We start from the raw sequence: 24,100 nt of genomic DNA on the forward strand, positions 1-24,100 counted from the left end.
ACCTGAGGTCAGGAGTTTGAGACCAGCCTGGCCAACATGGTGAAACCCCCTCTCTACTAAAAATACAAAAATTAGCTGGCTGTGGTGGTGGGTGCCTGTAATCCCAGTTACTCAGGAAGCTGAAGCAGGAGAATTGCTTGAACCTGGGAGGCGGAGGTTGCAGTTAGCCAAGATCATGCCATTGCACTCCAGCCTGGGCAACAAGAGCGAAACTCAGTCTCAAAAAAAAAAAAAAAAAAAGCTGGCCAGGTGCAGTGGCACTTCGGGAGGCTGAGGCAGGCGGATCAGGAGGTCAGGAGATCGAGATCTTCCTGGCTAACACGGTGAAACCCCGTCTGTACTAAAAAATAGAAAAAATTAGCCGGGCATGGTGGCGGGTGCCTATAGTCCCAGCTACTCGTGAGGCTGAGGCAGGAGAATCGCTTGAACCTGGGAGGTGGAGGTTGCCGTGAGCCGAGATCGCGCTACTGCACTCCAGCCTGACAGAGCGAGACTCCGTCTCAAAAAAAAAAAAAAAAAAAGCTTGTCTGCAGTTTCAAATCAACAACATTTGAGAAATTCCTTCTGACCTGTCTTAAGCCTCAACATAAATAAAAGATTATTTAGAGAAATTGCTGAACACTGTATGACTATTTTGAGGACCCAGAATAAATGAGAAATGGCAACACTAAAGATTTAAGGAAAAATAACTCCATTAATAAGGAAACAGTTAACAAAAGTGTTATATATCTATGCTATGGAATACTAAATAATCATTAAAAGAATTGATATTGGTTGGATGCAGTGGCTTATGCCTGTAATCCTAGCACTTTGGGAGGCTCAGGGGGGAGGATCGCTTGAGGCCAGGAGTTCAAGACCAGCCTGGTCAACATAGCAAGACCCCATCTCTACTAAAAAATAAAAGTAAAAAATTGGCCTGGCATGGTAGAACATGTCTGTAGTCCTAGCTATTCAGGAGGCTGAGGCAGGAGGACTGCTTGAGCTCGGGAGTTTGAGGCTGCAGTGAGGTATGATCATGCCACTGTACTCCAACCTGGGTGACAGAGTGAGACCCTGTCTCCTAAAAAAAAAAAATTGAAGTAAATCGGTAAATCTTTTTTTTTTTTTTTTTTGAGACAGAGTTTCGCTCTTGTTGCCCAGGCTGGAGTACAATGGTGTGATCTCGGCAACCTCCGCCTCCCAGGTTCAAGCGATTCTCCTGCCTCAGCCTCCTGAGTAGCTGGGATTACAGGCATGTGCCACCATGCCCGGCTAATTTTTGTATTATTAGTAGAGATGGGGTTTCACCATGTTGGCCAGGCTGGTCTCGAACTCCTGACCTCATGATCCGCCCACCTTAGAATCCCAAAGTGCTGGGATTATAGGTGTGAGCCACTGCGCCGGGCTGTAAATCGGTAAATCTATATACACAGACATGAAAAACCGTCCACCCATATATTAAGTTAAATCAAGTTCCAGATTAATATATGTGACATAATTTAGGATTAAATATATATTATAAAAATATATAAATACTATAAATTTATGTGTTTATAATTCATATGTCTTTATATGCCTGGAAGGACCTAAACCAAACAGATGATAGATACTTTAAAAAATTTTAGACACAAGGTCTTGCTCTGTTGCCCAGGCTGGGGTGTAGTGGCACAATCATAGCTCACTGCAGCCCCCAACTCCTGGACTCTTTCAATCCACTTGCCTCAGCCTCCGAAGTAGCTGAGATTACAGGTGCGAGCCATGGTACCTGGCTTCATGATCAGACATTTTGTGTAGTGGGATGGAAGGGGTAGGGAAAAACAGAGAATTTTATATTTTACTTTATCTAAACTGTGTGATTTTGATAAATAATTTCTTTCTTTCTTTTTTTTTTTTTTTGAGACAGAGTCTCACTCTATTGCCCAGGCTGGAGTGCAGTGGTGTGATCTCTGCTCACTGCAAGCTCCGCCCCCCGGGTTCATGCCATTCTCCTGCCTCAGCCTCCTGAGTAGCTGGGACTACAGACGCCGGCCACCACGCCTGGCTAATTTTTTTTGTATTTTTAGTAGAGATGGGGTTTCACAGTGTTCGCCAGGTTGGTCTCGATCTCCTGACCTTGTGATCTGCCCGCCTTGGCCTCCCAAAGTGCTGGGATTATAGGCACGAGCCAGTGTGCCCAGCCTAAATAATTTCATTTTATAACGAGCAAGTATTATATTTAAAACTTTTAAAAAACTAGATAAGAAAAAAATTCACTGTGGTATTATTAAACAATAGATGAGTTTTATAAACAAATTGTATACTATAGGAGGGCTTAAAGAATAGAAACATAACATTGACTAAAGGTAGGGGGAATTGATCTTCAGTAAATAAAAATTCTAACAATTTCTACTTTTTCCTTTTTCAGAAAGCTACCCTTTTACAAGATCCCTTCTATGCTAGTGAGTTCAGTCCTGCTATTGGAAGTCAAAAGCCATATAGGTAAGAAGTGATGATGTATGATAGAGTTGCATGGGGGATTTTTCTCTCCTCTTTGCCTTTCCTTTTTTTGAAACTGAGTCTCACTCTGTTTCCCAGGCTGGAGTGCAGTGGCACAATCTTGGCTCACTGCAACCTCCACCTCCTGGGCTCAAGAGATTCTCCTGCCTCAGCCTCCTAAGTAGCTAGTACTCCAGGCGCCCGCCACCAAACCCGGCTAATTTTTGTATTTTTTAGTGGAGACAGGAGTTTCACCATGTTGGCCAGGTTGGTTAGATTGGTCTGACCTCAGGTGATCCTCCTGCCTCGGCCTCTCAAAGTGCTGGGATTACATGTGCGAGCCACCGTGCCCGGCCTTCTTTGCCTCCCCTAACTCTGTGTTGTATGTGTGGCTATCACAGTTATACCTCTAACTCATCTGCCTGCTCTGACGGTTAAGTCTGCAAACACAGGTATCCACTGGACATCTTTTGTATGTCTCTTAGGAACCTTAAAGTCAACATATTCAAAAGAGAACTCAGCATCTTCCCTCTGCAACCTGACTTTCGTCTTGTGCTTCCTAACACAGGGAATGATGTCATTATCCCTAGATCACCTAAGCCAGAGTCCTGGAAATCACCCTTGCCTCCTGTCTCCCTCACCATTTCCAGCATCCAGCCAGTCATCGCATGCCTTATTTATTGCGCCTTTACTATCTCTGGATAACATCCACTTCTTTCCATGGTCACTCGCTCAGGCCCAGTTATCTCAGTTCTGGGCTCCTACAGTGTTTTCCTAGCTGGTCTCTCTGCCTTCACTCTTGCTCCTCTCCAGCCCATTCTCCATTACAACAGAAGAATCTTTCGGAAGCACAAATCTGATCATGTAACTCCTCCCGGGATCCTTTGAATGGCTTCCCATTGCCCTTAGGTGAAAGTCTAAACAGCGTACAAAAAATATGTATGACATCTCTTTTTATTTTTCTGTTCTCAAGCGTTGTGTCCATCCTCACTCTTGCCCTAAGCTCCTGCTCCAAATGAACTTCTCACAATTCTCAGGAAGCTCCCTGTTCTCTTCCCTCTGGGGCCTATCATGATGGCCCCTCTTCTGGAACACTACTGTACTCTTCTTCCTCTTCCTGAATAACTTCAACTCATCAAGTCTCAGCTTATTTATCATTTTCTCTAAAAATCTTTCTTGACACTCCAGAGCTAAGTTAGGAGGGACTCCTCCATAACGTCCTATGTTCACACTTTTTTTTTTTCTTTCTGTTTTTGTTTTTTTTTTTGAGACAAAGTCTTGCTCTTTCGCCTAGGCTGGAATGCAGTGGAGCGATCTTGGCTCACTGTAACCTCTGCCTCCCAGGTTCAAGCAATTCTTCTGCATCAGCCTCCCGAGCAGCCATGCCCGGCTAATTTTTTAAATTTAAGTACAGACTGGGTTTCACCGTGTTGGCCAGGCTGGTCTCAAGCTCCTGACCTTGTGATCCTCTCCCCTCAGCCTCCCAAAGTTCTGGGATTACAGGCATGAGCCACCACGCCGGGCAATAGCAAAGACTTGGAACCAACCCAAATGTCCAACAATGATAGACTGGATTAAGAAAATGTGGCACATATACACCATGGAATACTATGCAGCCATAAAAAATGATGAGTTCATGTCCTTTGTAGGGACATGGATGAAGCTGGAAACCATCATTCTGAGCAAACTATCGTAGGGACAAAAAACCAAACACTACATGTTCTCACCCATAGGTGGGAATTGAACAATGAGAACACCTGGACACAGGAAGGGGGACATCACACACCAGGGCCTGTTGTGGGGTGGGGGAAGGGTGGAGGGATAGCAGTAGGAGACATACCTAACGTAAATGATGAGTTAATGGGTGCAGCACACTAACATGGCAGAATAAGAAATGAGATGACTGAACCATAATGAATATATAAAAATTCAGAAGTGTATAATGGTGCATGATAGAGAGAGGGCCCTCCCTCCCCACCTGCAAGGAAATGAAACACATGGAACATTAGAAAAAAATAGGGCACCAATTCATTACTCTGCAAATCATCAAACAAATGGAAAAAAATATAATATATTCTTCCTTTCCTCCATGAACCGTAACGAGTTCAGGATAACCAAGTAGCCGTAGATGATGAGTGCAAATTTCATTTTACAGAATTCCAGCTAGTGAATGCGGAAGGCTTAATAGAATTAGAAAATTACAATTTATGTAGCCTGTAATGAAATGACAGATTCATTTGACAATCTTCAGTGGATGAAACCATTAGACAGAGAGGTGAAGTGGGGCCAGGTATGGTGGCTCATGCCTGTAATCCCAGCACTTTGGGAGACCAAAGTGGGAGAATCGCTTGAGCCCAGGAGTTTGAGACCAGCCTAGGCAACATAGTGAGACCTCATCTCTACAAAAAAATTTTAAAATGCCAGGTGTGCCTGTGGTCCCAGCTACTTGGGAGGCTGAGGTAGGAGGATCACTTGAGCCTGGGGGGTGGAGGCTGTAATAAGCTGTGATTGCACCGCTGCACTCCAGCCTGAGTGATAGAGAGAGACCGTCTCTAAAAGAAAAAGAGATTAAAAAAAAGGTGAAGTGGAACTTCAAAATGGAGGGATCATGTTGTAAATAACTAAATCCATTGATTTGTCTTAGTATCACTTCAGTGAGACAGCCAGACTTTGTGTGCCTCATTATTTGATGTGATATAAAATACACAGCACCACCTATGAAGTATTTTTGTTAAAACGGTTAAACCTGAATCTGACTCAAAAGTGTGAGTATGATAAGCCGGGTGCAGTGGCTGACACCTATAATCCCAGCACTTTGGGAGGCCGAGGAGGGAGGATCACTTGAGGCCAGGAGTGTGAGACCAGCCTGGCCAATATGGCGAAACCCCGTCTCTACTAAAGATACAAACATTAGCCTGGTGTGGTGGCACATGCTTGTAATCCCAGCTATTTGGGAGGCTGAGGTATGAGAATCACTTGAACCTGGGAGGCAGAGGCTGCAGTGAGCTGAGATGGCACCACTGCACTACAGCCTGGGCAACAGAATGAGACTCCATCTCAACAAACAAACAAACAAACAAACAAACAAACAAACAAACAGTGTGAATGTGCTAGCCTTAAAAAGGAAGTAAATTCTGCTACCATCACGTGGATGAACCTTGAAGACATCAGCTAAGTGAAATAAGCCACATACAAAAGGGCAAATATATGATTTCCCTTATGTGAGGTACCTAAAATAGGCAAATTTATAGAGACAGAAAATAGAATAGAGGTCTCCAGGGGCTGGGGAGAGTGGTGAAGGGAGAGTTATTGTTTAATGGGTATATAATTTCTATTTGGAAAGATGAAAAAGTTCTGGAAATGGATAGTGGTGATACTTGCAGAACATTGTGAATTCACTTAATGCCACCGAATTGTACACCTAAAAATGGATATGATGGGAAACTTTGTGATATAATTTTAGTTCAATTTTTAAAAAAAGTATATATGTGTGTTTGTATGTGTATGTAAGAGAACAGATAAAACAAGATTGGCAAAATATTAAAAATTATTAGAGCAAGGTGGTGGGTACATAGGATTTCTTTTTTCTTTCCTTCTTTCTCTTTCTTTCTTTCTTTCTTTCTTTCTTTCTTTCTTTCTTTCTTGTTGAGATGGAGTCTTGCTCTGTTGCCCAAGGTGGAGTGTAATGGCACCATCTCGGTTCACTGCAACCTCCACCACCCGGGTTCAAGCAATTCTCCTGCCTTAGCCTCCCGAGTAGCTAGGATTACAGGCATGCACCACCATGCCCTGCTAATTTTTGTGTTTTTAATAGAGAAAGGGTTTCACCATGTTGGCCAGGCTGGTCTCAAACGCCTGACCTCAGGTGATCTGCCTGCCTTGGCCTCTCACAGTGCTGGGATTACAGGCATGAGCCACCGCCCAGCTGGGTACATGGGATTTCTTATAAAATTTTCTCCATTTTGATGTATGTTTGAAAATTTCCATAATAAAAAATTTTATTGCTTGATGATGTGATATAGAAAACTTTTTTTGAAAGACTTAAGAAACATAACAAGCAAATATAAGAAGTATCTTATTTAGTCTTGATTTTAACAAACCAAAAGTAAGAAAACATTTTCATGTTTTATTTATGTATTTATGTATGTATGTATGTATTTATTTATTGAGACAGGGTCTTCCACTATCACTCAGGCTGTAGTACAGTGGCATGATCTTGGCTCACTGCAATTTCCGCCTCCCAGGCTCAAGCAATTCTCATGCCTCAGCCTCCTGAGTAGCTGGGACTACAGGCGTGCACCAGCATGCCTGGCTAATTTTGTGTAGTTTTTTAGTAGAGACTGTGTTTTGCCATGTTGCCCAGGCTCGAACTCCTAAGCTCAGGCAATCCACCTGCCTGGGCCTCCCAAAGTACTAGCATTACAGGCATGAGCCACCGTGCCCAGCCGTTTTTATTTTATTTACTTTTGAGAGAGGGTCTTATCTGTCACCAAGGCTGGAGTGAAGTGGCTTGATCACAGCTCACTGCAGCCTCAACCTCCTGGGCTCAAGCAATCCTTCCACCTCAGCCTCCTGAGTAGCTGGGACTACAGGTGCATACTACCATGGCTGGCTAATTTTATTTATTTATTTATTTATTTATTTATTTACTTATTTATAGAGATGGGGTCTTTCATTATATTGCCCAGGCTGGTCTGGAACTCCTGGGTTTAAGCGATCCTCCCACCTTGGCCTCCCAAGGTGCTGGGATTTACACCCCTGGGCCACCAAGCCCAGCCGTAAAAACACATTTTTAAGTCAGTAGAACAATTTGAAAATGGACGGAGTCTGGCTGGGCGCGGTGGCTCACGCCTGTAATCCCAACACTTTGGGAGGCCGAGGCGGGCAGATCGTTTGAGGTCAGGAGTTCAAGACCAGCCTGGCCAACATGGTGAAACCCTCGTCTCTACAAAAATACAAAAATTAGACAGGCATGGTGGGTGTGCGCCTGTAATCCCAGCTACTTGGGAGGCTGAGGCAGGAGAATCGCTTGAACCTGGGAGGTGGAAGTTGCAGTGAGCTGAGATTGTGCCATGGCACTCCAGCCTGGGTGACAGAGCAAGATTCCATCTCAAAAAAAAAAAAAAAAGGACTGAGTATTAGCAATACCAAAGAATTTTTGATAATTTTGTAGGGTGTGATAATCATTTTGTAAGAAAGTATTCATTTTATTTAGAGATGCATTTTGAGGTATGTAAGAGTTAAGTGACATAATATTTGGGATTTCTTTTTTAAAAAGTTATATGGATAGCTTAAAATTTCTATAGGTTTTCATGTTTACTGTAAAAAAAGCATCAGTTTTCATTTTGGTGTTTTATTTAAAGTGATTTTAAAGCTAATTGTATAATAAAACAGACTCAAATTCTGTGTGTGTGTGGCTTGAAATTTATTCCTGAAGGCAAGAAGGATGAGTTCTACCACTCTCTTGGCTCAGGAAAAGCATATTTCTTACTAAGTTAATTCCTGAAGGCAACATACTTAAAATGCCATGATTTCAAATGCATTGTGAAGGATGCAGTGATACACAAGAAATAGCCCCTACCTGCAAGGCATCTTCAGTTTAAAAGGAATAAACATCCTTTAGGTTTTCAATTTAGAACTGTGTCACAGATGGGACGGTTCTGCAAGCTGACCACTGTGAAAATCATACACAGCGCTTCTGAGATAATATAGGAAGAGCCTTTCTAGTGCTTTACAAATGTGAGGTATTATTTATAGTAAATGTCTGGAAAGATGAAAAAATACAGGAAAAATAGAGCTTATTATTAGATTAAGAATCCTTCCTGCGGCTGGGCGTAGTGGCTCATGCCTGTAATCCCAGCACTTTCAGAGGCCGAGGTGGGCCAATTACTTGAGGTCAGGAGTTTGAGACCAGCCTGACCAACATGGCAAAACTTTGTCTCTACTAAAAGTACAAAAATTAACTGGGTGTGGTGGTACGCACTTGTAGTCCAGCAACTCTCAGGAGGCATGAGAATCGCTTGAACCCAGACTGGGTGACAGAACAAGACCCTGTCTTAAAAAAAAAAAGCAAAACACCTTCCTGCAACATTATTTTGGTGAATTTACGTTTTCTACCTGATGAAAATAGAGTATCTGTTAACATTAGTATAGATTTTCTTCTTATTCCTAAGTTGAATAATGGAGTCTTCTGGCATTTGGCTTTTTCTTATTTCTTCAGTCAAATGAAGTTTGTCATCTATGTATAAGCTAATATTTTCTGAATCCTCAAAGAAATTATTATTCATAACTTTTCTGCAGTAATATAGAATGTGTACTCTAACTTGAATTTATGATATATATGAGACCTCCATTTATGTATGAATTGATTTTTACTCTGAAGAGATTAGTATGCTGTTTTCTGTGAAAATTTTTTTGGCCATAAAAAAATTAGTTTGGCATTACAATCTGTTATCCTAGTTGGCAAAGGATTAAAAACAGTTTGTTTTTATTGCAGATCTTAGCAAATTGCTGACTCCAAATGAAAAAACAGGAAAATCAATTTCAAAATAATTCTGCTGATATTGTATCTTATCTGAGCTTTTGCTTTTCCAAGCTCTTTTGTTTGTAAAAATTACATTTCTGTTGTTGGAGTTCTCAGAGAGTAGAGGGATTTCATAGTTACTTTTTAAATGAAATATGGTGGTAATTAGAAGTGGATAGGGAAGCAGGATCTTAAACTTATTCCTGTTTTATTTAGAGACCATTTATCAAACACTTAGTGTGTGTGAAGGACATGCATTAACTAAAATATCAAAATAGCACATTTGGCCGGGCGTAGTGGCTCATGCCTGTAATCCCAGCACTTTGGGAGGCCAAGGTGGGTGGATCACCTGAGGTCAGGAGTTTGAGACCAGCCTAGCCAACATGGTGAAACCTCATCTCTCCTAAAAATATAAAAAATTAGCTGGGCGTGGTGGTATGCGCCTATAATCCCAGCTATGCAGGAGGCCGAGGCAGGAGAATCGCTTGAACTCAGGAGGCAGAGGTTGCAGTGAGCCAAGATCACGCCACTGCACCCCAGCCTGGGTGACAGAGTGAGACACTGTCTCAAAACAAACAAACAAACAAACAAACAAACAAAAAACCCAGCACATTTGGATAGGTACTACCATTATTCCTATTTTACACATGAGGAAATTGAGGCACAAAGAAACTATGTAACTTGCCCATGATAATGACCTAACTGAGTAGGGGCAGATCTAGGATTCTGACCTCAGTCTTCACGTCCATAATCATTATGCTCCTCTGCCTCTCTGCTATTATTGAATTCATAATGATCAGTTTCCCTCCAGCATCTCCACTAGAAAAGAGACCATTTTTTTTTCGGAAGTCTTAATTTTCAGGTTAATAAGAGCAACTCATTGATTGGACAAAGGAGAACATCTTAGATGTTTTTTAAATAAAGGGGGAGGTAGTAGGCAAGTACCAACATTCCATGCAGTAGCTAGTATTGGGATAAATGGCTGGTATAGGTTTCTGGAGTAAGTGGTAAAAAATGTTTTTACTTCAAGTCAGAAATTTTAAGATTCCATCAATCTACATAGAACAGGAACTATCTTTTCTACTGTTACCTTGCACTCTGGCTGTCTGAATCACTGGTTGTGTGAGCTTGGACAGATTACTTAAACCGCCCCACAACTTCCCGTAAAATGCGATAAATTCCCAGCTCGGTCCCCACAGTGGAGCCAGCTCAGTGCAAGAACGAGTCTACGGAAAGCACTCAGGCCAGAGCCGGCCACCTAGTCTGCGCCCAGTTAAGCGCAAGTTGTTATTACTGAGCACAGTGGGAGGTGGAAACAATACTTAACCCGATGACATTTTTTCCAAGTTGCTAAAAGTCAGCTGAGGGGCTAGGATAGGTACACGAGTAACTAACTACAATGAGTGAAATGGGATTAATGTGATACTAGGAGTATGAAAAAACTGCAGTGGGAGAGGGGCTGCATTTGTTGGTAGAATTAGGGAAAGATCTGAGGAGAAGGTTTTTCTGCTAAGCCAGCTTTTCCTTAAGTGTGGAACACACGGTTCAGTAATGGGAGATGATTTCAGGTGGTACTCTGACATGGCGTGAAACAACTTTGAATTCCATGGTGGAAATATGTGATTCCTTTTTCCAGTTAGGCTGATCTCATCAGGGAGAACCTCTCGTCTTGGGGCCACTAGTGACAGTTCTTGAACACATGCTCATCTGCCCTTTCCTCACAGAGAAGCCAGCTACAGGCTCAGAACATGGAGCATTTACTTAGAATTTATGTTGCTTTCATGTCATTTACACCAAGTGATACTGGTTTTCCCTGGAAAGTGACACAACATTTTCTTTATAAACTTCTTAAAAAAAAAAAGCTAGTTGATTGAAAGAAAAATATTACATAAAGCCTCATGGGTTATGGTAAATGAAAGAGGGACAGAAATTTACCAGAGACAGTGACAGTATTCCTGGTATAGGAACAGCTTGAGTTAAGGGGCATGGGCAAAAAAGTATGTTTGGAGCATAACAAACAGTTCAATTTGCGGGGAGCAAGTTTCACTACTGATGAGTATTAAGGCTAGAAGAATAAAACTGTATTAAAATCCCATTAGTAACAAAGTTTAACAAATCTGTCAGTAATCATTGATATTCCTAAACTGCTATTTCTTACCATTTTTTAAGTGGAAAATTTTCTTCTGTTTCTGTAGGTCTGAGGAGAAAATTAAGCACTTCAGTCAACTTAAATCTGAACTTTTTCTTAAAGACAATTCTTTGAGGAGGATACTTTCTTTACTTACGGAACTTAAGGTAGCAGCCCAGAAAAACTTCATTCTGAAAAGGCTTTTCTGGAAGGTAAGTGCTTTGTTTTATTTTTAATCTTTAAAGTTTGTGTCTCCTGTTTACCAAATACAAGCATACATTAAAATACAAATAAGCATTGTCGTGTATTCTGATGCTATATTTTTAAATGTTGATAAAATTTAATGTAGTCATGTCTTAATGCTGGATACTTTGTGATGTAATCAGTAATGTACATGTGTGTGTTGAGGGGAGATGGGAAGAGAGGGGAGTGGTAGCAAAAAGTAGCTCCCATGCATTGGATTGGCAGAGCCAATGGAGAGATATTAGGAGGAACATTTTTGGCATACAAGATATATAGACAGTGAGATGGGAAAGTAGATTTTAAGAAGTTTTTGTTTGTTTATTTTTTATTTTTTTGAGACAGAGTCTTGCTCTTGTCACCTAAGCTGGAGTGCAATGGCACGATATCAGCTCACTGCAACCTCTGCCTCCTAGGTATAAGCCATTCTCTTACCTCAGCCTCCCAAGTAGCTGGGATTACAGGCGCCCACCGCCATGCCCAGCTAATTTTTTGTGTTCTTAGTAGAGATGGGGCTTCACCATGTTGGCCAGGTTGGTCTTGAACTCCTGACCTCAGGTGATCCACCCGTCTTGGCCTCCCAAAATGCTGGGGTTACAGGTGTGAGGCACCGCACCCTGCTTATTTGTTTATTTTTTAAATAGAGACAGGGTCTCACTCTGTTGCCCAGTCTGGTCCCAAACTGCTGGGCTCAAGAGATTCTCCTGCCTTGGCTTCCTAAAGTGCTGTGATTTCAGGCGAGAGCCACTATACATGGGGTTTTATTGTGCAGTTTCCCATACTGTAAAAATATAATTTAAAAATTTATTTTTGAGTATAGGACTGGTATTTTTTAAAATGTGACTCCTGGGGAGGCAAGGCAATCTCATTCTCACTCAGTAAATTACAGATGCCTCATTTTCATGTTCAGGTGAAAGTGTTAAGAAGCCCAGGTGAGTAACCTGGTGTGGCGCTAATGAGGCCTAGGTGAGAGGGTGAGCCCTGCCTAGGGCTGTGTTCATGTTGATTGCTATATATTTTATCCTAATTCTGGCCATTGGTCACATAAGTAGCTGCCATCATTTTACTGAGCAATTGTAAGGCATGTGAACTCCCAACCATACAAGACAGTCCTGGCCATTTATTAGCTTCTAGGTCCTTCATATGTAGGGTGACCAACCATTTTGGTTTGCCCAGATTAGGGTGACCAACTATTCCAGTTTGCCTGGGACTAAGGAAATTCCTGCAATATTGGAAAGCTAGAACAGGTCCAAGCAAATCAGTACGGTGAAGGCAGATTAGCTGTAGAGAATAATATGACAAATGTCCCACAACATTGAGACATTGAGACTCAGGTAAGGATGATGTAGTGCTGCATAGTCTAAAATGGTTGGTACTGGATAGATCCTGTGAGGAATACACCATCCAAGTTTTGACTCTAGAACTTCAGAAGATTGTGGAAAATATGACCAACCAAGTTGATTATGAAGATGAAATGGAATTCATGTGGAAAGGGTAAATAAATTAGGATTATCTTCTTCCCAAATAAACCTCTCCAGTCCATCCCGCACACAGTATCAATTTAATCTACAACCCTGATTGTATGGGATTGCTTGTTCAAAAGTTTCTTGTGACTTTCCTTACTAGTAAAGACTTTGGCTTCAGCATTTAGGGCTCTCCACTAATCACAGATTTCAAATTTGGACAGGTATGGCCTTTATTTTAGTTTATTTTCCCTTCAGGAAAGGGCTGTGTATTAGTCCATTCTCACACTGCTATAAAAATACTACCTGAGACTGGGTAATTTATAAAGAAAGAAGGTTTAGTTGACTTGTTCCTGGACCAAACCAAGGGTCGAGCTGCTTATTCTCACAGCCCAATAATGAGATACAGATGAACTGGGAAAGAAGGGAAAGGCCTGGAAATTATCGCCAGACCAACTCAAAATTACAAAGTTTTCCAGAGCTTATATACCTTCTAAGCTATATGTCTACATGTAAGTGCATTCATCTAAAGATATAAGTGATTAACTTCTTTTAATCTATAACTAAGATTAGATCAGGACCTAAGGAAGGTCCTGAAGACCTTCCTATGGGGCCTCAGTAAATTGACTCAATCTAAATGGGTCCAGGTCCTGGGGTGATTACCCTTATCTTGCCTCCTGCTAAATCACAGAGGTTTGGGGTTTCCTTCAGACTACGAATAAACTTGTTTGTGGCGGCCTGGGGAGTTTCTTCAGACCCCCAGTAAAACTAGTTTAATTCTAAACAGGTCCTGTTAAGAATTCCTTCATTATCTTGTCATGCTTCAAGGCCCAGGAAAGGCCTGGGCAAAACTCTTGGTGGGCTTTTGTTACATCCCAGCCTTTGTGTAAGGACACTGGCTCTATCAGCTTTTAATATTTAAAAGCTGTACTCAGTCAGTCCAGGAACAGTTGTTATGGAGGCCTGTCTGTTCAGCTGTTATGAAGACCTGGCCTGCCACAGACTTACAGTTCCACATGGCTGGGAGGCCTAAGGAAACTTAACAATCATGGCAGAAGGCGAAAGGGAAGCAAGTCATGTCTTACATGGCAACAGGAGAGAGAGAAAGAATGTGCAGGGGAAACTGCCACTTTTAAACCATCAGATCTCATGAGGACTCCCCTCACTATCATGAAAACAGCATGCATGATCCAATCACCTCCCACCAGGACCCTCCCTCAACAGTGGGGATTACAATTCAAGATGAGAGTTGGGTGGGAACACAGAACCAGACCATATCAGGCTACCATCTGGATAAGGTGGGCACTGGGAAAATGAATCCAGATGTAGATGCTCATGGAAAAGGCACAGGGCCCAAAGGTGAGAGTGATCTCTACATAAGAGTGAGCAAAATGAAATATCAGGATATTTTAGCATGTGGGTGAATTACACCCCGATGTCTGCACAAACACTTGGCACCAGGAAGATCTGCTTGTTTAGGGTGTGGGGACAGGGTTTTATGGAATGTGAGGACATAAAGATTGTCAAGAGTAAAGCCAGCAGTTAGGAGAGGACTGGGAAAGGACTTAGGACAGTGCTCAAAGGGGAAGTCCACCCACATACACTGGACACAATCAGGGACTGGATTTAAAATGCATGTCTAGGTAGGAGAACTGAAATACCACTTAAGGGTTAGATTAAGAAGGATGTTGATGTGTATTCTTAATGGGATCAGCACCAGTGTTAGTCTGGAGGTCATTTAAACATCTTCAATTTAAAAACAGGCCTGATACCTGTGGCCTAGGCTGTGGAACAAAAAAAGGATGGAGAGAAAGAGAGTAAGGTTAGGACTCACAGACCTGACCTGCCACTTCATCTTCTCTCTCACCTCTGTCCTCTACAAGATTGAGCCATGTGGGATAACTTGGACACCTGTTCTCCTTAGCTCTCCTTTCTCCCTGATGTTTGCTTTCTTTTTTTTTTTTTTTAATTTTTTTGAGACGGAGTCTCGCTCTGTCGCCCAGGTTGGAGTGCAGTGGCGCAATCTCGGCTCACTGCAAGCTCCGCCTCCCGGGTTCACGCCATTCTCCTGCCTCAGCCTCTCCAAGTAGCTGGGACTACAGGCGCCCGCCACCACGCCCGGCTAACTTTTTGTATTCTTAATAGAGACGGGGTTTCACCGTGGTCTCGATCTCCTGACCTCGTGACCGGGTTCACGCCATTCTCCTGCCTCAGCCTCTCCAAGTAGCTGGGACTACAGGCGCCCGCCACCACGCCCGGCTAACTTTTTGTATTCTTAATAGAGACGGGGTTTCACCGTGGTCTCGATCTCCTGACCTCGTGATCCGCCCGCCTCGGCCTCCCAAAGTGCTAGGATTACAAGCGTGAGCCACCGCGCCCGGCCGTTTGCTTTCTATAGAATACTGTTCTTCTAATTTCTCTTGTTAAAAATCATACCCATTCATCAAGGCTCATCTCAAATGCCATTTTCTGCCTTTCCTGTCATGCCGAAGGGGGAACTTTAGTAACTTCCTCCTTTCGATCTTCTCTGTCAATTCCATGCCATAGAACTTTGTTTGAAGTTTTATAATCTGCATTGTTCAATACAGCAGACACTAGCCACATGTGGCTATTAAGCACTTGAATGTGGCTAGTGACTAAAAAAGTAAAATGTTAATTTTATTAAATTTAAATTAATTTAAATAGCCACTTATGGCCAGTAGCTACCAAGTTAAACAATGTAGTTCTACGACATCTTTCATAGCACTTCCTCTTTAACAATTAACAGACAGGTTTCATGCCTAATCTGGGTGAGGCTTGGTGATAGGTATTAGAAATATAGCATGATTATGATACAGTTTCTACCATCGAGAATTAGCACAGATATCCTCCCTTTTACTATAGTGATTGGCACATTTTTCTTATTTATCATAATATGCTAAAAGCTTCTTTAGGACAAGTATATGTCTTACTTACCTTTGTATTCTCCCTCAGGCCAAACACAATGCATGCATATTCCAGGTGCTGTAAGCTATTCATATTGAATTGCAAATCTGTTCTCTTGTGAAATATTAACCTAATCCAATGTCTAAAAATGAAGCTTTCATGATCTGTTTTATACTTGAAAACACTGCAGCCATTATTTAATATAATGTTCTTACCAGGGCTAAAACAGATCTTCTAATTCAGTTATCAAAAATGAAAGGCCAAAGTGAATGGAGAAGGAAATAATTCAAATAGGAAAAGGGGAAGTCAAATTGTCTCTGTTCACAGATGACATGATTGTATATTTAGAAAACCTCACCGTCTCAACCCAAATCTCCTTAAGCTTATTAAAGCAACTTCAGCAAAGTCTCAGGATACAAAATCAATGTGCAAAAATCACAAGCATTCCTGTACACCAATAACAGACAGAGAGCTAAATCATGAGTGAACTCCCATTCACAATTGCTACTAAGAGAATAAAATACCTAGGAATACAACTTACAAGGAATGTGAAGGACCTCTTCAAGGAGAACTACAAACCACTGCTCAAGGAAATAAGGGAGGACACAAACAAATGGAAAAACCATCCCATGCTCATGGATAGGAAGAATCAATATCGTGAAAATGGCCATACTGCCCAAAGTAATTTATAGATTCAATGCTATCCCCATCAAGCTACCTATTGACTTTCTCCACAGAATTGGAAAAAACTACTTTAAACTTCATATGGAACCAAAAAAGAGCCCACATAGCCAAGACAACTCTAAGCATAAAGAACAAAGCTGGAGGCATCACGCTACCTGACTTCAAACTATACTACAAGGCTACAGTAACCAAAACAGCATGGTAGTGGTACCAAAACAGATATATAGACCAATGGAACAGAACAGAGCCCTCAGAAGTAACACCACACATCTACAACCGTCTGATCTTTGACAAACCTGACACAAACAAGCAATGGGGAAAGGATTCCCTATTTAATAAATGGTATTGGGAAAACTGGCTAGCCATGTGCAGAAAACTGAAACTGGACCCCTTCCTTACACCTTATACAAAAATTAACTCAAGGTGAATTAAAGACTTAAACGTAAGACCTAAAACCATAAAATTCCTAGAAGAAAACCTAGGCAATACCATTCAGGACATAGGCATGGGCAAAGACTTCATGTCTAAAACACCAAAAGCAATGGTAACAAAAGCCAAAGTTGACAAATGGGATCTAATTAAACTAAAGAGCTTCTGCACAGCAAAAGAAACTATCATCAGAGTGAACAGACAACCTACAGAACGAGAGAAAATTTTTGCAATCTATCCATCTGACAAAGGGCTAATATCCAGAATCTACAAAGGATGTAAACAAATTTACAAGCAAAAAACAACCCCATCAAAAAGTGGGCAAAGGATATTAACAGACACTTCTCAAAAGAAGACATTTGTGCAGCCAATGAACATATGAAAAAAAGCTCATCATCACTGGTCATTAGAGAAATGCAAATCAAAACCACAATGAGACACCATCTCACGCCAGTTAGAATGGTGATCATTAAAAAGTCAGGAAACAACAGGTGCTGGAGAGGATGTGGAGAAATAGGAATGCTTTTACACTGTTGGTGGGAGTGTAAATTAGTTCAACCATTGTGGAAGGCTGTGTGGTGATTCCTCAAGGATCTAGAACTAGAAATACCATTTAACTTAGCAATCCCATTAGTGGGTATATACCCAAAGGATTATAAATCATGTCGCTATAAAGACACATGCACATGTATGTTTATTGCGGCACTATTCACAATAGCAAAGACTTGGAACCAACCCAAATGTCCATCAGTGATAGATGGATTAAGAAAATGTGGCACATATACACCATGGAATACTGTGCAGCCATAAAAAGATGAGTTCATGTCCTTTGCAGCGACATGGATGAAGCTGGAAACCATCATTCTCAGCAAACTAACACAAGAACAGAAAACCAAACATGTTCTTCATGTTCTCATTCATAAGTGGGAGTTGAACAATGAGAACACATGGACACAGGGAGGGGAACATCACACACTGGGGCCTGTCGGGGGATGGGGGGGTAGGGGAGGGATAGCATTAAGAGAAATACCTAATGTAGCTGACAGACTGATGGGTGCAGCAAACCACCATGGCACGTGTATAACAAAACTCATATTCTGCACACGTACCCCAGAACTTAAAGTATAATAAAAAAAAGAAAAAAAAATAAATGGGTAGTCTCTCTATTTGGGGTCTTTCTACACTTCAGTGGAGTCCCCCTTGGCCCTATCCCCAACCATGCCATCAAACCCAGTAGCCTTATGTTCTTCTGTCTAATCCACAACCAAAATCTATCCTCAGATTTGTTTTCACAAAATTAGCATATATGACTAATAAAAGTCAACATCCTTTAAGATTTTTTAATTTAAATTGTTATCATAGCCTTAAGCTAGAACAGTGGTTTTTCAACTTTATGCTATATTTCTTGGAAAACATACGTTCTGTGAAGCTCCCTTAGAAAGCCATACTGGGGTGGAGAGATTAGGGCCATTGTCTTAGCCTGTTTTGTGTTGCTATAACAGAGTATCACAAACTTGGTAATTTATAAGAAAATGAATGTATTTATCACAGTTCTGGAGACAGGGAAGTCCAATATCAAGGTGCTAGCATCTTGTGAGGGTCTTCTTGTGTCATCCCATGAGAAGGCAGAAGGGCAAAAGAGCATGCAGAAAAAAAAAAAAGGGTGAAAGGGGGCCAAACTCATCTTTTTATCAGAAACCCACTCCCACAATAATGACATTAATCCATTTATGAGGGCAGAAGCCTCATGACCCAATCAACCTCTTAAAGGTCTCACCTCTCAACACTGTTGCATTGGGGATTAGTTTCTAAGACATGAACTTTGGGGGACACATTCAGACCACAGCATTCTGCTCTTGGCCCCCAAAATTCATGTCTTTTTTACATACAAAATACATTTATTCCATCCCAATAGCTCCAAAAATCTTAATTCATTCCAGCATCAACTCATAAGTCCAAATTACCAATTGTCATCTAAATCAGGTATGGGTGAGACTCAAGGCAGGATTCATCCTGAGGCAAATTCCTCTCCAGTTGTCAGCCTGTAAATCAAGACAAGTTATCTACTTACAAAATACAGTGGTGGGATGTGTGGAGGATAGACATTCCCATTCCAAAAGGAGGATATAAGCAAGAGGAAAGGGCCAAGTAAGTCCAAAATCCAACAGGGAAAATAACAGTGTCTTAAAGCTGGAGAATAATCTTTCACTCTTTCACTTAAGAAATGTCTAAGAAGTTTCAGACTTTCCCTACAGCCGTCCTCTTTCTCTGAGCCCCCACCAGCATCACCCTTAAGGCTCCAATTATTGCAATCTAGGCTTTTTCTAGGTTGCTCCTCCAAATTCTTCGAGCCTCTATCCATTAACCAATTCCAAAGCCACTTCCACATTTTTAGGTATTCCTTATAGCAACAATTCCACTTCTGGTACCAAAATCTGTATTAGAATTCTCCAGAGAGACAGAACCACTCAGTTCTCCAACTCACATGCCAGTCTCCTCTGGAAATACCTTCATAGACATAACAGAAATAATGCTTTACCAGTTCTCTAGGTACTCCTAATGTAGCCAAGTTTACACCTAAAATTAACCATCACAGGCATCTCTAATTTTTGGTTCCTGTAATAGGATGGAAAATTATACACATATATAATGTACATATTATGGATATAAAAATTATAGATACACTATAATATAGAGTGATATATATTATAGATGTAAAAATATATATTATGTATAGTTTTCTCCCTCTCTTTTAAAATGAACTTTATTGAGGCATACTTTTTTCTTTTAAGTGGTCTTTATTTTTTAATTTTATTGAAGGTAAAATTTAAATTATGAGAATAGGTTTTCATTTTTTTTTTTTTTTTTTGAGATGGGGTCTCACTGTGTCACCTACGCTGAAGTGCAGTGGCACCATCTTGGCTCACTGCAACCTCTGCCTCCTGGGCTGAAGTAGTTGAGTAGCTGAATACTTCCCAAGTAGCTGAGTACTTCCCGAGTAGCTGAGACTACAGGCAAATGCCACCTTGCTGGGCTAATTTTTGTATTTTTTGTAGAGAAGGAGTTTCACCATGTTGCCCAGGCTGGTCTTGGACTCAAATGATCCACCTGCCTCGGCCTCCCAAAGTGCTGGAATTACAGGCGTGAGATTACACAGGCTGAGAACACTTTTTCATAGATTGACTAAACTCCAAGTTTCAGAAGAACAGACACATGTCTGTTTGTCCGTTTTGCTCAAGATGTTATCTCATTATCTAGCATACCTGCCACATAGCTGGCAATCAATAATTATGCATTCAGTGAATGAATAAATGAGTAGATAAAACAGTTATCTATGTTCTTTTTCTAGTTTAAATTTTTTCCACCGGGCACAGTGGCTCATGCCTGTAATCCCAGCACATTGGGAGGCCGAGGCGAGTGGCTCACCTGAGGTCAGGAGTTCAAGACCAGCCTGGCCAGCATGGTGAAACCCCGTCTCTACTAAAAATACAAAAATTAGCCAGGCGTGGTGGCGTGCATCTGTAATCCCAGACAGGAAATCACTTGAAACCAGGATGTGGAGGTTGCAGTGAGCCAAGATCGTGCCACTGCACTCCAGCCTGAGCGACAGAGCAAGACTCCATCTCAAAAAAAAAAAAAAAATTGTTTTTTCTTCATATGATTTTTTTCCCATTTTTAAAAATTGTGGCAAAACATACATAACACAAAATTTACTTCCTTAATTATTGTTGAGCATACATTTCAGTGGTGTCAAGTTTATTCACAATGTTGTGCAGCCATCAACACCATCATCTCCAGAACACTTTTCATCTTACAAAACTGAAACTCTCTACCCATTAAGCAACAACTTTCCATTTCTTTCCCCCATCCCACCTCCTCAAACCACAGCCCTGGAAACCACCATTCTACTTTCTGTCTCTGTGATTTTGACTATTCTAAGTACCTCATATAGTTGGAATGATATAGTACTTGTCTTTTTGTGACTGAGATTTCACCTAGCATAATGTTCTCAAGTTTAATCCATGTTGTAGCATGTATCAGAATTTCCTTTCTTAAGGCTGGATAATATTCCATTGTATGTATAGACTACATTTTCCTTATCTATTCATCTGTCAATGGACACTTGGGTTGCTTCCATGTTTTAGATGTTGTGAGTAATGCAGCTATGAACATTGGTATGCAAGATATCTCTTTAAGACGTTGCTTTCAATTCTTTTGGGTATATACCCAGAAATGGAATTGCTAGATTGGATGGTAATTCTATATTTAAATTTTTGAGGAACCACCATACTGGTTTGCAGTGTCTGTGCTATTTTCTACTCCCACCAACAGTATATAAGGGTTCTGATTCCTCTACATCCTTGCCAACACTTGCTATTTTGTGGGTTTTTTTTTAAAATCGTAGCTATCCTAATGGGTGTGGGATGATCTCTCATTGTACTTTCGAGTTGCATTTCCCTAATGATTCGTGCTGTTGAGCATCTTTCATGTGCTTATTGGCCATCCATCTATCTTCTTTGAAGAAATTATTGCAGTATAATTTACATGAAATAAAATGCACCCATATTTAAAGATACAGTTTGAAGAGTCTTGACAAATGTCTCTATTCATATAACTATTAACGCTACTTCAATCAAGATTTAGAGCATCTCTGTCACTCCAGAATTTCACCTTGTGCCCTTTGGCCGCCAGTTCTCTCACACTCCTGGTCTTGTGCAACAATCGATGTGCTTTCTGTCACTGTAGATTCATTTTGCCTCTCTTAGCATTGCACTTACATGGAATTCTGCACTAAGTACTCTTTTGCATTTGGCTTCTTTTGGCATAATATTTTTGAGATTCTTCCATGTTGTTTCAGGTAGATGCATGATATTTTATCAGTGAAAATTCATGAATCAGTGAGCAGGTGGGAAGTCATAATAACAAGTGATACTTATTAAACACTTGTTATGTGCTAAGCACTGTTGAAGCTTTACAAATACATACTATCTTATTTAAACGTAATATCAACCCTATGAGGTGATATTATTAACCCCATTTGAAAGACAAAGAAACTGAGCAACAGGGAGTATAAGTAACTGGGCAAATGTCACACAACTGCCCAGTGGCAGAGCTGGGATTTGAGCTCAAAGAATATAACTCCAGGGTCAGTTTGTAAAACTGCCACACTATGCTAATTTATCAGGCACTGGGTAAGCCCAAGCACCTCTTCTTCCCTTTCCCCTTCCCCTTCCCCTTCCTCCTCTTCTCCTTCCTCTTCCTCTTCTTCCTCTTCCTCTTCCTCCTCCTCCTCCTCTTCTTCTTCCTCTTCCTCTTCCTCCTCTTCTTCTTCTCCTTCTCCTTCTTCTTCTTCTTGTTTTTTGATGGAGTCTCACTCACTCTTGCCCAGTCTGGAGTGCAGTGGTGCAATCCCAGCTCACTGCAACCTCCACCTCCCAGGTTCAAGTGATTCTTCTGCCTCACCCTCCCAAGTAGCTGGGATTAGGGATTACAGGTGCATGCTACCAAACCCAGCTAATTTTTGTATTTTTAGTAGACACGGGGTTTTGCCCTGTTGGCCAGGCTAATCTCAAACTCCTGACCTCAAGTGATCTGCCCGCCTCGGCCTCCCAAAGTGCTGGGCTGACAGGTATGAGCCGTCGCCTGGCCAAGTCCTTCCTTCTTTCAAAGCCCAAGCACTTCTGAGAGTATCTGGTAAACATCCTGCTCCTCTTCCTCTTTTTCCTTTCTCCATGCCATTCCCAGCCTCTTCACATGCCATATCACCTGACTAAGGGGACACATACACTTTCTAAATGAAAAGCCTAAATTGTCACTAGTAAACCAAAATCCTGGGGAAAAAAATGAACAATAGAGGAATAGAAAAGAAAAGCAATTACATTACATTTCTCATTAATGCCGACTTGCCTGATTTCATGGGCCAGCGCTTATTTTCATGCTCGATTTCTCATGAGACTGGACAGGAACACAAAAAAATGGGTTCCCCAGCTCTAAGTCGTGTTTATTTTGACAGAACTGGCAATCTACATTTCCACTGTATTACCAGAAGAATCAATATTGTTCTGCACCGTTTCCATAAGCTAGCCTAGTGCTGTACGTTTGTTTTTATGTTAGTAAACATTTTAAAACGAGAGCTTGCTTATTCATTATTCATTATATCCTCACAAAGGCCAAATTACTTTGGAAAGGCAGAAATTATAGGAGCCCCATTTTTCAAGGTGACTGAATGAGTTGCCTGAGATTACACACCTACTTCTGGATGATCTTCAAGGTTAATGGTCAAGCCAGGCCTAAGCGGCATCTCCCAGCATCGCCCCCTAGCCCTTGCTCTGGTCACCAGGACAGTGGTCTCTTGGTTGTAAGTAAGAAGTATGTTTCCAATTTGGGTTATGCTAGTATTAACGGGAGATATTGTAATTCACTTCTCTAATCAAAGGACAAATTATTTCTTCGTATTTTTAGTACATGAGAGTAGAGAATTTTAACAACAGATACCTTAATTACTGTCTTTTTTTCCCACTTGCTTTCACAGACCAGTGACCTTTTCTATTTCCTAGTAAACAAACTTCATGAGTACTTGCCGGAGTCTAGGGATAAGAATGCACTTCAAAATCAAAGCCAAAGGGTTGATGAGCTGGTGTAAGTACTAACTAATCATTGATTTTTTTTTTTTTTTGCTAGGGTGTTAAAGATAAATGGAAGACACTGGACAAAATATATGCTGTGTTAATGATTAATGGCACTGCAAGTTTTTCTTCCTGTGGATTTTATTTTTATTTTTATTTATTTATTTATTTTTTCTTGAGACGGAGTCTCGCTCTGTTGCCCAGGCTGGAATGCAGTGGCATGATCTTTGCTCACTGCACCTTCTGCCTCGTGGGTTCAAGCAATGCTCGTGCTTCAGCTTCCCGAGCAACTGGGATTACAAGCATATACCACCATGCCTGGCTAATTTTTGTATTTTTAGTAGAAACGGGGTTTCACCACGTTGGCCAGGCTGGTCTCAAACTCCTGACCTCAGGTGATCCATCTGCCTCAGCCTCCCAAAGTGCTGGGATTACAGATATGAGCCACCATGCCTGGCCTCTTCCTGTGTATTTTAAAAAATAGAACTCATTTTGTTCTAATTTTAATGGAAGGATGCACAAGAAACTAGTAATATTTGTTGTCCCAAAGTGGGAAAAATGGGTATCTGGAGGAGAGACAGCTTTCACTGTATTCTCTTTTTTACCATTGACATTTTGAGCCAAATAT

At 41.2% G+C, this 24,100-nt stretch overlaps 1 protein-coding gene and 1 pseudogene across 6 annotated transcripts in view; one reads left to right on the forward strand and one right to left on the reverse strand.

The window, feature by feature from the left end:
* Positions 1 to 24,100, reverse strand: part of LOC116480806 (small ribosomal subunit protein uS17-like) — a 165,197-nt pseudogene that overhangs the window by 63,933 nt on the left and 77,164 nt on the right.
* Positions 1 to 24,100, forward strand: part of CUNH12orf56 (chromosome unknown C12orf56 homolog) — a 103,184-nt gene that overhangs the window by 57,574 nt on the left and 21,510 nt on the right. For all 6 annotated transcript variants that reach the window (XM_032173161.2, XM_058426655.1, XM_058426658.1 and 3 more), the window contains 3 exons: positions 2,384 to 2,457; positions 11,173 to 11,317; positions 23,379 to 23,485. In XM_032173161.2, the coding sequence (XP_032029052.1) occupies positions 2,384 to 2,457; positions 11,173 to 11,317; positions 23,379 to 23,485 (326 nt within the window). The remainder of the gene's footprint in view (positions 1 to 2,383; positions 2,458 to 11,172; positions 11,318 to 23,378; positions 23,486 to 24,100) is intronic.

This window comes from Hylobates moloch, unplaced genomic scaffold (genome assembly GCF_009828535.3).
Source record: "Hylobates moloch isolate HMO894 unplaced genomic scaffold, HMol_V3 SCAFFOLD_13, whole genome shotgun sequence".
NCBI classification, from domain to species: domain Eukaryota; kingdom Metazoa; phylum Chordata; class Mammalia; order Primates; family Hylobatidae; genus Hylobates; species Hylobates moloch.